This window comes from Hyaena hyaena, unplaced genomic scaffold (genome assembly GCF_003009895.1).
Source record: "Hyaena hyaena isolate Hyena2069 unplaced genomic scaffold, ASM300989v1 scaffold_457, whole genome shotgun sequence".
NCBI lineage: Eukaryota > Metazoa > Chordata > Mammalia > Carnivora > Hyaenidae > Hyaena > Hyaena hyaena.
Genome location: NW_024081088.1, coordinates 304,394 through 320,751, shown reverse-complemented (window position 1 = coordinate 320,751; position 16,358 = coordinate 304,394). Strand labels below are relative to the sequence as shown.

Sequence of the window (16,358 nt, the reverse complement as noted above, 5' to 3'; positions counted from 1 at the left end):
GATCGTGTTTAAAAGAATAATGTTTAAAATAGTTTTTTTTTTTAAATAAGTAAACATAGACATAACTGGTAGCAAAGGAAGATAGTTTCTAAAATAGTACTTCAATCAGAAATGTAGGAAAAGTTAATGGGTAATTTATTTGGCTGCTTACTGGTTAAATAACCCCTGCAATTTTTGTATTAAAAAGAAGATGTGTATGTTTATGTTTTGATTGTTAATTAGCAAAACGTTTTGAGCATTAACTTGTCATTGAAAAGATTAAAAGAATATACTTTTGGCACAAAGATGAGTTGTCGAATTTAAGTTTTTGTGTTAAATTTTGATGGATCTTTTATTAGCAGTTATTATTTATCTCTTATAAATTTATGTTTTAAAACAGCTAATCTTTACTCATTTACTCCTCATATTCCAGGGTAGTGAATCAGTACCAGGAATTGGTCCAGAATGAAGCCAAATGTCCAGTCAAAATGTCACACAGCTCCAGTGGCTCAGCCAGCTTGAGTCAACTTTCTCCAGGGAAAGAAACAGAAGTATGTTTGATTACTTTTTTGCACTGCTACTTTTTTGTGCCTAATTATTTATCAAGGAATATAAGAAAGGGTAAGGACTATTTTTTGAGGGATGGATATATTATTAGTATGTAACTTTATATATTGGAAATTTTCAAATATACACAAAGGTTCAGAGAAAAGTATAATGAACACCTGTGTATTTTCCTGAAAAAGATGTAAGAATGGAAGCTTTGCCTTCAGTATACCTTTCTGCCCTTCTCCCTCAAACTCTTTTCTCCCGACCTACTTAGAAATCTTTCCTTCATCCTAAATATATGCTTTATCTCGTGGATGTTCTTATGCAAAATTATTTCTTTTTTGTAATACCTATATTACCCAATCTATAACACTAAGAGTACTTTGCGGTTTTAAATCCTGTGTTCTCATCTAGAATCTATGGCGGTATTAATTTATAAATTTCTTATTTGAACTTAATGTTAACAAGTATATTTAATGTCCCTGTTTCTCAGCAGCCCGAGACTGTATCAGTTCAGTCTTCAGTATTGGGGAAAGGAGTAAAACACCGACCTCCACCTATCAAACTCCCCTCAAGCTCAGGAAATAGTTCTTCAGGTATCACATTCTTTAGTTTTCTGTCATCTTGAGTAAGAAGCGTCATACAGACATAATCTATTTTGTAAACTTGACTCATATTTTGACATAATTCACAGAATTTTTGAATTATAAATGTGGGAAATAACTTTCATATTCTTCCAGGTAACTATTTTACACCACAACAGACCAGCAGCTTTCTTAAATCTCCAACTCCTCCACCTGCTTCCAAGCCACCAAGTCTTTCTCGGAAGTCATCTGTGGATCTCAATCAAGTTAGCATGCTTTCTCCAGCTGCCTTGTCACCTGCCAGTTCATCACAAAGTGAGTTATAACTTAAATACTTCATTAGCTTTTTGCATTAATGTTTCTTAAAACAGTTATTTTTTTGACCAGTAAAATATTGAAATCTAAATGTACTATGTACCCAAAATGTGTAAGTTTTGAGAAGCTTCAGGCAGGTCTCTTGTTGATTGTATGTACTATGTGTTTATTGTATTTGTTTTTCTGTATCTATGTATGCACTGTGTGTATACCTTCTAGACTTGCAACCTACACATCTCCTTAAATAATCTGTTAGTTAAATATGGCAATAAGAATCCAAAATATTTTTTATTCCAGTGCCCTAGGATCATGTTACATTTTATAGAAACTATGTAGCTGATATGGAAAAAAATGTCATAAGAGTTGTTGCTGCAGTCCTATCTTTGTATATGTAGAAAACCAACTAGGTCCAAGGTGGTGATAAAATAAACTGAAAACCGATTTTTCAAAAACACTCCTACACTCTTAAAAATTGTAATCAGTTACTAAAATGTGGTAATGACCATAAAGCATTATTCTGAAAATATTAAAATGTAATTTTTACTACTGAATACTTTTTTTTTTTTTTAACATCAAGAAGACTTCTGCAAGAATTAGCATTCATTTGGGAGAATTTCTTCATATTAGAGATTTCTGAGATATTTAGGTGCCAATCTGCAAAAACAGCATTCCAGTTTTTTAGATTTTTTTATAGATAACTAAAGTGTGCTGAAAGTTTTAGTACACTGCACAGTGATAGGGTGGTCTTCGCCTTAGATATAAACATCTTCATCTTGATAGCTCAAAAGGTGTAATTTTTCTGCCTTCTTGTTTTGCACAAAGAAAAATTTATAAATTTCCTGGAAGTCTTATTCACACTTCTTATGTTGTGGGTATGGATTATGTTAATCTACTGCACACAGTTGTTACTTTAAGTAAGGGTTGAGTGACAGCTTCTGGACATTCACATTTCTTTCCTTTCTTTCTGCAGGACATGAAAGCTAAAAAAGAAAACACCTCAAGAGCTTTTGGTTTTATTTTTTTGGTTTTTGTTTTTTGTTTTTGTTTTTTTTAAAAAGTTGATAAACTGTGCATACTTCATTCACAACAGATTTTCTATACATTCTTACATTTAAACAGAAGTACACAGTTACTGTTAAAGATGCAGTATTATCTATCAAATATTTGCTTTATAACTGTGTTTTGTAAATTTGTTTGTCAGGATAAACTTGATGTGTTAGGAATTAAACATGTATATTTAGGGGCCAAATATGATGGTTAACCATATGTAATTTATTAAATATGTTCAAAGTTTATCTCAGACTGTTTCAGAAAATAAGCAATATTTTTAAAATGAAGTTCTAAATTAGTGAAATCGTAAATAACAAAGAATGTTATTTTTAATTCCTCTTAAACTTTTTAGGCCAAAGGTAGCATGTAGGAAATTAACTTTCAAATGGGTATTGTGGTAGAATACAAATGTATATTTTACTGTTACTGTAATAGCATCTTTGATGGAATTTTTAGGTGATATACTGCATCCTTAATTGTAATTGAGTGTAGCAACACTCATGTATCATGTGTAGAAATTAACACTTGCAGTTAACTGCTTAAAAAAAACTGGAACAAATTGTCAGTGCTAAGTAAGATTCCATTAACCTTATTTTAAAAAGGACTGGCCATTTATAACAAACTAGCAATTTTTATTTTTCTCAATGAGCAGGATCTGGAACTCCTAAGCCATCTACTCCTACACCAACCCCTTCATCGACCCCACACCCTCCTGATGCTCAGAGCTCAACTCCTATTACCCCTTCAGCCACCCCTACTCCCCAAGATTCAGGCTTCACCCCTCAGCCCACTTTGTTAACTCAGTTTGCTCAGCAGCAAAGGTCTCTGAGCCAGGCAATGCCTGTAACAACCATTCCTCTTTCCACCATGGTAACATCCATAACTACAGGAACCACGGCCACCCAGGTCATGGCAAACTCTGCTGGACTTAACTTCATCAATGTAGTGGGCTCTGTTTGGTAAGTTTGCATTGATGCTCTGAATTTCTTTTCTTTTTAAAGATACTCTTCACCAATCTAAATAATTTCTTGTGAAATTAATAACAAATTGCATATATCTGAAACTGAAAAACAAAAAGTTTAGATGTGGATAGATGCTATCTCAACAAGAGTGTTTCAGTTTTAGGTAATGCATGTATTACATGCACGAACATGATACTAGTACGTATTGGCAGCAGCATAGATTATCATGTTTATTCCCAGTGTTCTCACCTTTTAATCCGTTTATTAAGGCTTTTACTCTTCCAAATTATATCTTAAACCTTGATAAATATACAGTGCTTAATTTTAGATAGTCTTACTGTCAACTGTCCAGCATAAAAACGAAACTGAGCCCCAAAACTGATGTTTAAGACCAGAAGTGCCTACTTTTGTTTGTTTTTCAATCCAAAGAATGACTGTGCGGTTGATTTTTTCTTTTGTAGTGCAAGTTTAATGCTTTGTCTTATTCTCCCACAGTGGAGCCCAGGCTTTGATGAGTGGTTCAAACCCTATGCTGGGCTGTAACACTGGTGCCATAACTCCTGCAGGAATAAACCTGAGTGGCCTTCTACCCTCAGGAGGTCTGCTACCAAATACATTGCCCGGTGCAATGCAGGCAGCTTCTCAAGCAGGTCAGAATATTGGAAATAATAACTGCTAAAAAAATTCAAGTATATGCTAATATAAAAATGTCATTTTAAGCATATTATATACACTTAATGTCCTTATTTCTTGAAGCATTATGTCGCAGGTATTTCATTTTAAAAGCCCTTGAAGTTCTGATATTTGAATTAAAAAACATTTAACAGTTAACTTCTATGAAAAGAGTTGGTAAGTTTCTACAAATTAGATCTGCCTTCCAAACATAATAAATTAACTTTGGTTGCCTTATTGTCAGTGTAGTCTTATTCCAGGTAAAAGACCTATTTTGGAAACATAGGTTGTATGAGAAAGGCAACACAGAAGGGCAATAAAAAGCCCAGCTGCTGGAGCCAGACTGCCTGAGTTTGAATCGCAGTTGTGCAACTTATAAACAGTGTAATCATGGGAAAGTCATCTCACTTTCCTTGTGAATGAAATGGGGAATAATAATTGAGCCTTGCCTCAGACTTGTGAAGATTAAATGAGTAAATAGAGATGATGTACTTAAACTGGCTGAGACACATAAGCGTTCAAAAATATTTTCTGTCCTCCTCATAATTAGTAATAGTTTTATCGCAATAATAGTTACTGCTGTTAAATGTCCTGGAAAATAGTTGTAATTACTTACAGTATTTTTTTTTTTAATGTTTATTTGTTTTTGAGAGAGAGGGAGACAGAGTGTGAGGGGTGCAAATATGGGAGGGGGTGGAGGGAGAGGGGATGGACAGAGGTTCCAAAGCTGGCTCTGGGCTGACAGTGCGAACCATGAAATTATAACCTAAGCCAGAGTCAGACACTCAACCGACTGAGCCACCCAGGTGCCCCAAGCACTAATTTTTAGTGCTGTTTGAAAGAATGTATTGTAATACTTTGGAACAATCCAGTTTCTTACTGCTGAGAAAAAATTTAGCAGGAAAAACAAACTTGACATAGTAAGAAATATTTTTTTTTTTTAATTTCTGGGTTACGAGAAATCGAACCTAAAAAATATAAACAAGATAACATATTCCTTTGATTTCCTAATTCTCGCTGGTGATTTCATTTTAGTGTTCATAAATGTTCCTTTAGTGGCAGAAGCCCTGCAGATGGAATCAAATGTTGAATTTAGGATGTTTATATTTACATATACTTCTACCAATTAGTTACACATGGCTCAAGATGTTAACCATGGGGCCTAAAAGAAGTCTCTTAATTTGTCTCCCTCAGTTTCATTTGCTCTAAAATGGGAGTGAAACTAGCTAATTTCAGATGGTACTTAGGAGAAATTAGTGATCTGAAAGTGCTTTCGGTAAGCTATAAGCGTTATAACGGAGGTAATCCATTTTTAAAGGAAGTCATGTCCTATGTCTTCATGAGAATCTATTAGTATATCAATATTGTAATATTATAGAATGATTATGTACCTTCATTTTCTTACACAATACTTGATACCATTAACTGTGATCGTGGTGCCTTTTGTCTTTTTTTTAATGCAATTGTCTGCTTTAGAGGACTAGATACATTTTAATGAGTGTTCAACTTGGTATATTTTCTTAGCAGAATATACACATACCTTGAGCAAACCCACAGTCTAAGCTAAGAATGGTTACCTTTTTTTATAGATTTGTGTAGGAAAAAAAATAGAAGACTATGCCACAGAGGCCGTATGGGACCCACAAAGCCTACTGGAAAAGTTTGCCAACTTCTGCTTTATGTTGCCTCACAGATTTTTGAGAATAAGTTCAGGATAACAGTTTCGAGCCTTATACACAAAATTCCGTGTTCTTTTAACATTATTAATATTACCATTTATACTTGAAAAAAATAGCAAAGAGCATTTGGGTTCTCAGAGATAGAATTATTATTGTATGTATACTACTTAGCATGGAAGAATTTAAATAGATATCAATACCTGAAATGTGGAAAATTCCACAGCAGTGGTAGTTTTATTATATTCATGGTGTCTGCAATACTTCCTCATTACTTTCTCTAGCCAAAGGTCAAAACAGTGATAAAGAAGTTATCATTTCTGAAATAATAGACTACAGGCATACCTCAGTTTATTGCACTTTGCAAATACGCATTTTCTTTTACAAATTGAAGGTTTGTGGCAACCCTGCATTAAGCAAGACTGTTGATGTCATTTTTTCCAACTGCATTTGCTTATTTCATACCTCTTGGTCACATTTTAGTAATCCTTGAAATATTTCAAATCTTTTCATTATTAATTACATTTGTTATAGTCCTCTGTGATCAGTGTGACTCATTGAAAGCTCGGTTGATGTATTTTTAGCAAAATATTTTAATTAAGGTTTGTACGTTGTGTTTTTAGACAAAATGCTATTGCACACTTAATAGACTATAATATAAATGTAACTTCTGTTCACTGGGAAATTAGAAAATTTTGACTTTATTGCAATATTCAGTCTACTGCAGTGGTCTGAAATTGAACCCCCAATATCTCGGAATTATGGCTGTAAAATGCACTCCATATGCACTCCATAGTAATGAATTTTTTTTTTTTAATATATTTTGAAGTATAGAAAAAATAACCACATCTATGCTGAAAGTACTTAAAGTGTTCATATATACTATTATATAAAGTATTTTGAAGTGTAATAAAATTTTAATTCCCTGTTATAACCATGAGTTTCTTTTAACAGGTGTTCCATTTGGTTTAAAAAATACTTCAAGTCTCAGGCCCTTAAATCTACTCCAGGTAAATGTGAAACACTGCTTTTGATTGAATTTTTTACTTTATATCTTTTTTAATGATGTATATCTGATCATAAATGAGCATTTGAAATTTTGAAGTCTGTTTAAAACCTTCTAAAAATGTGGTTAAGTATTGCTCTCTTTGTAAGATCACATGAAAAGCGTATTAAGGAGAAAGAATCCGTGTCCTGTATACCCTGCTCATTGGTGCTAGCACCCTGCCTAGTCAGTTACCAAGGACTACATTTTGTCTACAATAGCAGTAATAAATATACTTAGAAAATAATTCCTCTCAACAGACATTTTATGTGTACATTATACGTATTACTTTTTTGTTTGAAGAGAGATTTTTAAAATAGCAATTTTTTTCTTTCCTAAGCAGATTATGATTGCTTGGCACAGTGCCAAGCACTTAATAGTCATTCAATAAATGTCAGATTAGTTTGTGTCTAATGATAAGGCGTTACTTACGTGTTGTCAGTGTCAACATACAGAGGTTGAAAGTGGAGAATTTAGTACACGTTGTGAACTTAACAATATTTTTGGTGTTATGCTAAGTACTTTAAGAATGAAGTCCAGCGTAAAGCTACCAGGTTGGAAAATTGATGGGGTTATCTACAGAGAATTTTTAGAAAAAGTAGACATGAATGTCTGGACATAAAATGGCAGAGCTTTGGATTATTGGGAAATGACAGTACCAGACAAATCAACCCAACCTGGTATTCAGGAATAAGAAACAAATCAGGAAATGTATTTTAAGCCAAAACTTAGAAAGCATTTCTTACGCAAGATGCAGTGTATTTACATCTTGTACTCACATTGGTTTATTTAGCCAACTTTCCAGCCTTCCTATTGCTGTTGGAAGGGAACAGTGGAATCCCTTAAGAGCACTAATAAGGAATAAGGACACTTTATATATTAATTATATTTTGCAACCTTTATTATCTGACTGAGGAAGGAACAGTTGACTTAAGCTATGTCCAAATTTCCAAATTTATCTAATGATGAGCTGTACTGAGATTAGAGATTTTGACTTACAGACCTCTTTTTTAATTAAAAAAAAATTTTTTTTGACTACACATACCTAAGAGTTCTAAATATAAGGACTTCATTGTGCTTATACATAGTCCCCAATTATCCATTATCCACAGGAGATATGTTTCATAGATGTTCAAGATCCCTAAAATATGGATAGTGCCAAAACCCTGTATATATTGTTTTTTCCTATACATCATACTATTAACCTTAAAAATAAAACTCAGGTATTTTACCAGCAAAATGGGTTTATTTGGGAATAATAGAGAATTGCTATTTGGGCCAAGCAAGCTATGGCAAAACCATAGGCAAGTTCAACAGACACAGGAGAAGAATGTTATTTTGTGACAGAGGAGGAAGTTGGAAAGGGTTGTTGTGAATGAAGTCCAAATGAGAAAAGGGTTCAAGGTGATGATGGCTTCTCATTGGATGAGTTTAAGGGTGGTCGATTTCTTGGTAGGAGATGCAGTATATACATCCCTGCTGGGACCTCACATTCCTTTCCTGTTGAGGATTCTTTTGTTGGGGTCTGTAATTGACAGTCTTCCTATAAATGATGTTGAGCTTCCTAACTGTAGTTAGGCTTCCCTTTATTTTCACAGTTCCTACAATGAAGTTTAATTTGTGAATTAGACACACAGATTAACAGTAACTAATAGAACAGTTGTAATAGTACAGAGTAGTAAAAGTTATGTAAATATGGTTCCTCTCTTAAAATATTCTGTTCTACTGTATTCACCCTTCTTGTGATTTGAGATAATAAAATGCCTATGTGAGGAGATGAAGGGAAGTAAATAATGCAGGCATTCTGGCATAGCATTAGGCTACTCTTGACCATGTCAGGAGGATCATCTGCTTGTGGACTGCAATTGACTGTAGTAACTGAAACTCGGGAAAGCAAAACCGTGCATGAAGGGAGACTACTATAACTTAAATTCCTATAGAATAAATGGAAAAACCATTTGTTTCCTGATGCAATTGGAAACCACAGTTTTAATTTTTAACATGGAGTTTTCTGGGTGCTTTAATAAGTGTTTTGGGGTTTTTGGTCTGGTTTGGTTTTTGAAGTAATTTAATTTTGATAACGTAATGACAGAGCAGCAAGTAGTACCAAAAATATGGATATCTAATGCACTTGCTTTACAGCTTTGTAATTCCTTACTATGTTATATAAGAATCCATGCATTGCTGGGTTGTGAAGCTAGAACAAATTACAGAAGTTTTCTTAATGTATGTCTCTGATTATCACTAGTTTCTTTTATATTTCGTAATCATTTAATGTTTTATATTGATGTGTAAGAAGGATTAAATGTACATTTGGATAGCTCACTATTAACTTGAAGCAGATAAATTTATGTTTCAGATTACTTACATTTTTTTTTTTTTAATTTTTTTAAATTTTTTTTTTTACTTATTTCTAGGAAAGAGAAAGAGAGACAGCGTGAGCAGGGGAGGGTCAGAGAGAGAGGGAGTCACAGACTGAAACAGGCTCCAGGCTCTGAGCTGGCAGTCAGCACAGAGCCCGACGCGGGGCTCGAACCCACGAACCACGAGACCATGACCTGAGCGAAAGTCGGACGCTTAACCGACTAAGCCACCCAGGCGCCCCTCAGATTACTTACATATTTGAGAGCCCAAAGCAATAGCACTTAAAAATTGTTTTTAAATAGATTTTCTTTAAGGGTAAGGATATTGGTCTGGTTTGGTTTTTGTTCCCCTGTTTTCCTCAAGCCAGAGAAGAATGCCTGATACACTGTGAGTGTTCCAAAAGTATATATGGAGTAAAGAAATGTAAATAATGTGAAATTATCTGATTAGTTCTTCTTTAATAGCTTCCAGGTGGTTCACTCATTTTTAACACTCTGCAGCAGCAGCAGCAGCAGCAGCAGCAGCAGCTTTCACAGTTTACAGCACAGCAACCTCAGCAGCCCACAACGTCTAGTCCTCAACAGCCAGGGGAGCAGGTATGTACTTCCTAGCCCTCCGTTTGCTTTGTATTACAGAACAGCACTTTTTATTTTCCTGTATATTCCAAGCATATTTGACATGCTTTTTTAGTTCTCACGAACAATTCTTATTCTGCTTTTCTTTATTAGCAGTAGTAGTGATCAGTTATTGGGTGCCTTTTTCAGATTCTCTTTCTGCTCCTAAAGCCCATGTATTTTTTTGCCCAGTCATCATTCTTCTGTGTACAGTATTTTTTGTCTCTATTGGAATAGAGATGTTCCTATTATTTATGAAGCTTAGGGCAGAGGGAAGAGAGACAAATATTTTTATGTTGTCAAACAGAATGAAATTGAATAATGAAATTCTTTAACTCATGAAGGGTTATTTGGCTGGGTATTAAATTGATTTTCACTTGTTTTTTAATTACGGTAAAATACATATAATTTTGTTGTTTTCAGCCATTTTAAGTGTGCATCTCAAGAAGTGTTAAGTATATTCATATTGCCATGCAACCAGTCTTTAGAGCATTTTCATCTTGCAAAACTGAAACTCTGTGTCCATTAAACAATAATTTCCTAATTCCTCTCTCCCTAATCCTGACAACTACTTCCTATTTCTCTGTGTTTGACTCTTCTAGACAGTATTTGTCTTTCTGTGACTGGCTTATTTTACTTACTATCATGCCTTCCAGGTTCATCCATGTTGTAGTATATGTCAGAATTTCCGTACTTTTAAGGCTGAATAATAATCCATTGTGGAATTGCTTTGTGGATATTCCATAGAACTCTGGATATCTGTACACACCCACACAGACCACATTTTGTTCATCTATCAGTGGACGTTGGGATTGCTTCTATCTTTTGGCTGTGATAAATACTGCTATGAACATGGGTGTACAAATAGCTCTTCAAGTCCCTGATTTCAGTTCTTTTGGGTAATCCCCAGAGTTGGATTTTTAACTTTTGAGGGACCATATATTTTCCATGTGGCTATACTATTTTATATTCTCTACAGCCGTGCACAAAGTTTCTGTTTCTCCACATCCTAACAAGTTTCAATAGTTATTTTCAGGGGCTTTTTAAAATAGTTACCATCAGGGGCGCCCGGGTGGCTTAGTCGGTTGAGCGTCCGACTTTCGCTCGGGTCATGATCTCGCGGTTCGTGGGTTTGAGCCCCGCGTCGGGCTCTGTGCTGACTGCCAGCTCAGAGCCTGGACCCTGTTTCAGAGTCTGTCACTCCCTCTCTCTCTGACCCTCCCCTGCTCATGCTGTCTCTCTCTCTCCTAGAAATAAATAAAACATAAAAAAAAAAATAAAATAAAAAAAAAAAATAAAATAGTTACCATCATAACAGATGATAGGTAATCTTTCATTGTGATTTGTGTTTCCCTAATGATTGGTGCTATTAAATTTTTTCATATACTTGCTCATCTCTTATATATCTTCTCTGGAGAAATGTTTACTCAGGTCCTTTTGCCTGTTTTTCAAATCAGGTTTTTTAGGAGTTGTTTTGTTGTTCTTGAGTTACAGAAATTCTTTATATAGTCTGGATATTAATCCTTTATCAAATATATAATTTGCACATATTTTCTTCTACTCCATGGGTTGCTTTTCACTCTGATTATCTTTTGATGCCCAAAAGTTTTCAATTTTGATGTAATCCCACTTTATTTTTATTTTTGTTGTTTGTGCTTTTGGTATGTCATATTAAAATCTTTGCCAAATCCAGTGTTGTGAAGCATTTTCCTTATGCTTTCTTCTGAGAGTTTTATAGTTTTAGGTCTTTTTTTTTAATTAGTTGAAAATGCTGCCCACTGTTCACTTCTCTGTAGGTTTTTGGAAAGTCTGACACATACCTTCGTGTTGTAAGTTAACTTCAGAAGATTGCCTAGAAACCCTGAAAATTTGTTTCTATCTTTAAAGTCTGAAACTGTCAGAATTTATATTTCCCTGTCTTTTCTATTGGGCCCTTTTAATGTGTAGTTTCCGATCTTTATTTCTGGAATAATTTCCTGCTTTGCAGTTCTGATTTGTTCCTTTTTTTCCGAATTTCCTAAGGTAGAAGCTTAGATTATTGAATTGAAACCTTTCTTTTCTAAAATAAAGTGTTATAAATTTCCTTCTCAGTAGTGTTTGAGCTGCTTCCCACAAGTTTTTATGTATGTGCCTTTATTTTCATTCATCAGAGAGTATTCGCTAACGTCCCTCATGAATTTCTCGTAAATCCATGGAGTTTTAGATGTGTGCAATTTGATTTTCACATATTTGAGAATTTTCCAGATAGCTTTCTGTAATTGCTTCCTAGTTTAATTACGTTGTGTTGTGAAAACATGTATTTTCACTTCTCTTCAGTTTTTTGAGTTTTTCTTTTGGATGGTCTGTTTTGCAGTCTTGTCTTACAGTTCTGTTTAGTACTGTAGGGTGTTTTTAGGAGGAATACTGCCAGCTGGGTGGAAATTTGGGGGAGGGTATTATATTTGGGGAGTTTTCCTTTTGTTTTAAAATAGATTTGTTATGGAAGTAATGTAATCTGCTTTTCTTATTCCTGTTCATTACATGAGCAGAGCTCCAAGTTCAAGAGTATCCTCTTCTATCAGGACTGTGCTCTTCCGTGCAGTGAATCTAGGGAAGTCCGTTCAAGATAAATGTGTTACAACTTTTTGGAAATGTTTAACTTACGTTGTTTACTAAAATGTTATTTCAAACATTTTTTGGTGGTAACAAAGTCTTTTTCAGGACAAAAGTTTTTAGTTTGGGTGCAGTCTGAGTTATCAACTTATTTCTTTTATAGATTGTACTTTATGTATTATGTCTAGGAATGCCTCACCCCACTCTAGACCCCAAAGATGTTTTCCTGTGTTATCTTCTAACAGTTTTAGAGCTTTTCATTTAAATCTGTGATCCATTTCCAGTTAATTTTTGTGTAAGGTATAAGACTTGGGTCCATGTTCACTGGTGAGGCCAGAGAAGGGACGTTGTCCGATTGGTATAATGGTGTTTGTTGAGAAAGTGATCTTTATAAGTGTAATTACTTTTACACTTTTGTCAAGACCTATTTGCATGGCTTTTTGTGTTCTGTATTCTTTTCCACTTATCTATGTTTCTGCCCCTGTGCTAGTACTACACTGTCTTGATCTGTGTGGACTATATGGGAAGTCTTAAAATCAGGCAGAGGTTTTCCTCCCATTTTGTTTTTCACAATTGCTTAGCTGTTCCAGGTCTTTTGCCTTTACATACAAATTTTAGAATCATCCTGTTTATAGATGGCGGGGGTGGGGGAGGGGGTAAGGAACCTGCTGTGATTTTTTTTTTTTTTTTTTTTAAGAAATTGAATTCTCAAACAGAATAGGTCTGTTTGAGAATGACTTTACCATCTTTACTGTGTGAATTTTTTTTTTGTTGTTGTTGTTTTTTAATGTTTTATTTATTTCTAGGATAGAGAGAGAGAGAGAGAGACAGCGTGAGCAGGGGAGGGTCAGAGAGAGAGGGAGTCACAGACTGAAACAGGCTGCAGGCTCTGAGCTGGCAGCCAGCACAGAGCCCGACGCAGGGCTTGAACCCACGAACCGCGAGATCATGACCTAAGCGAAAGTCAGACGCTTAACTGACTAAGCCACCCAGGCGCCCCAACTGTGTGAATTTTCTAGTCCATCAACACAGAAGTGTCTCTGCGTAAGCCAAAATCAGCTGCTTTTCAGCATACAAACCTTATGTAGGTTTTGTAGATTTATACCAAGTGGGTTTTTTTTCTTTTATTGAGTTGCAAATGGTAGGTACTGCTTTAGAATTCAGGTTTTCACATGGTCACTAAAATAGTATCCAGAATTTATTTTTGTATGCTGATCTTGTATTTTGAAATCCTACTGAACTAATTCATTTATTAGTTTTAGTTTTAGGAACGCTTTTGTAATGATTTTCCTTTTAGATAGCCATACAATTTGCAAATGAGGACAATTTTCTTTTTTTCTTTGTACGCCTTTATTTCCTTTTTGTCATTTATTGAGATCATTAGAAATTCTAGTACTAAAAAGAAAAAAGAAATTCTAGTACTATATTGCAAAGAGTTTTAGGCTTTAAAAAACAATTTTGATGAAGCTTAAGAATTAATTAATACAGCATCAAACAATAAACCAATAAGGAATCAATTCTGGGGGGGTGCCTGGGTGGCTCAGTCAGTTAAGCATCTGACTTTGGCTCAGGTCATGATCTCAGAGTTTGTGGGTTCCCTGCTCACACTGTCTCTCTCTCTCTCTCAGAAATAAATAAGAACATTTAAAAAAGTCAATTCTGGAAAATTAGGTTTTATTTTTTTGCTTTCAAAATATGACATACTGGGGTGCTTGGCTGGTTCAGTCGATAAGATCTCGGGGTTGTGATTTCAAGCCCCATGTTCGGCATAGAGCTTACTTGAAAATCAAAAAGATAGCACATCTTTAGTCTTGCTAATTCTAAGTATGTTTGAAATATTTTTTATGTTACTCTTTTTATAAGATGTAGTCTAATATTGGTATTTTTACCCATACAAGAAAAAGAAATTTTCACCAACTCAAAATTGTTTTTCTTTCTGTACAAGTGATATATTATTTTTTTATTCAGGGCTCTGAACAAGGTTCTACCAGTCAAGAACAGGCCTTATCTGCTCAGCATGCTGCTGTTATTAACCTTGCTGGAGTAGGAAGTTTTATGCAATCACAGGCAGCTGGTGGGTATCTTCATGCCTTCATATGTTGAATTTACTAAAAATAACTGATCATTTAGGGATCACTCAGTATTTTAATTTTCTTTCTCTTATAGTCAGTGACTGGGGAAAAAATATATTCTGTTTAATGCATGAACTATTAAGTCGATTGATGGCCCTCTCAGATGTTTTTTGTTAATTTAACAGTTGATTAAAAGTGTTTTTACCTACATACATACATTAGCAGCAGTTATGTTTTATTCACATTATAGTTCGTTGGTAATATTTTATACAATTATCCAGCTTACTAGGAAGCTACCAAAGCTATTAAGTCTTGAGTTCTTCTCGGTTATTAAGACTTCATTTTTCTTGACAGCATAATCTATTGTATTTTTCTGGTAGCTCACGGTTGCATGAATTAAGACTTAATGGTCAGAAATAACTTTTAAGCCACTTTAACCATAAGTTAAAAAAAAAAAAAAGATTATACTAAGTGACTGCTGGCCACTTCTGGCAATAAATGGTAAACGAAAGATTTACCTCTAATGAAAATATCTTGTCACTTAAAGACAGTAATTATAACTTTGCATTTAATTAAAATCACTAAGCTATATAAGTAAATAAGCTATGATAGAGTTTGAGTATTGAGTGAATGAACATAACATCAACATTTTGAGTTGTCACTGAGCTCACTGTCTTACTATATACAACTCCCAGTGTCTGAATTTAGAGTAAGCAAGATCTTACATAATGTCTTATTTAAAGCTGGTGAATTTCCAGATGGAAATTTGTGAGCATAAACCTTTATCACCCAAGTTACAAATTTCCTAAAATGGCTGTCCTATACTTTAGTGGAAAGAATCTAGGCCAAAAAATCAAGAGAATGTTTCTGGCTTGAGACCTGCCAATGATTACTTTTGAGTCATTCAGACCATTTTGGCCTGTAATTTCTTCATCTGTACATTGAGAGGGCTGAACTGATTACTGTGGCCCCACTCAGCTTAAAAAGAAATGGAATAATGCCATCTCAGTTCATCACCATTGTAGCTAGTAGTGTAGTCTAAACTTACTGTAGCACCTTTTGTTTAAAGCACTGGTTTACCACATTTGTTGTAATTGTAGATTGGACTTTTCCTACCCCTTTTCCACTTCACTGATTATATTTTAAAATAACACTATATTTTACATTTTGCAAGAAAGGCTTCTCAACAAAATAACACTAGTATCAAATTCCATTGAAATTTAAGAGGAGGGATACAGTGCTTTGTCGCACAGGCACTCCCTTCCCTTTCATATGCAGGAGATTTTATAATCAGTGGTACCCTGGACTAACAGGAGACTATACTAAATTTGTTCTGAAATGTCTGTGATTTGATACTTAAGATTAATCATACTGATAACTTTTCTATTATTTCATTTTCTGTGTTGTCCTTTTCTAACCCTGGTAGCCTTCAAACTTTTTGACTGGCCTGCTTTCCCCTTCTCCTCTCTGTAGTGTTGTCTCAGCTTGGCTCTGCCGAGAACAGACCTGAGCAAAGCCTTCCTCAGCAGAGATTCCAGCTCTCCTCTGCCTTTCAACAGCAGCAGCAACAGATACAAGTAATCCAGCAACTTCACTCTGATTACATTTTTAAAGATAACTCTGCTCCAAAAGTACCTTAGCATAACTTACTTCAGTTTTATTTTACTGTCTTTTAAGACTATACAGTAGTAGGTAAATAATTTTGCAAATCTTGAAAGCCTGGCATTTTAGCTGGTCAACTTGGAGCACTGAACATAATTTGTACATTTAAGCCATACTCTTCCTAACTTAAAAGCTCTCATGAAGTGCTGGTGGCACAATAAGCTACATTTTGTAGTTTCCAGTAGATTTTGAAATAGACAGCTGTAAGTGCCAAAGGTTAAC

General features: G+C 34.7%; 1 protein-coding gene across 12 annotated transcripts in view; it reads left to right on the top strand.

The window, feature by feature from the left end:
* Positions 1-16,358, top strand: part of SUPT20H (SPT20 homolog, SAGA complex component) — a 42,230-nt gene that overhangs the window by 24,916 nt on the left and 956 nt on the right. For 5 of the 12 annotated variants that reach the window (XM_039253616.1, XM_039253619.1, XM_039253618.1 and 2 more), the window contains 9 exons: positions 413-530; positions 1,022-1,124; positions 1,269-1,427; positions 3,130-3,436; positions 3,935-4,089; positions 6,742-6,797; positions 9,661-9,792; positions 14,371-14,476; positions 15,948-16,051. In XM_039253616.1, the coding sequence (XP_039109547.1) occupies positions 413-530; positions 1,022-1,124; positions 1,269-1,427; positions 3,130-3,436; positions 3,935-4,089; positions 6,742-6,797; positions 9,661-9,792; positions 14,371-14,476; positions 15,948-16,051 (1,240 nt within the window). The remainder of the gene's footprint in view (positions 1-412; positions 531-1,021; positions 1,125-1,268; positions 1,428-3,129; positions 3,437-3,934; positions 4,090-6,741; positions 6,798-9,660; positions 9,793-14,370; positions 14,477-15,947; positions 16,052-16,358) is intronic. The other 7 variants (XM_039253627.1, XM_039253626.1, XM_039253630.1 and 4 more) reach the window with 4 other exon arrangements.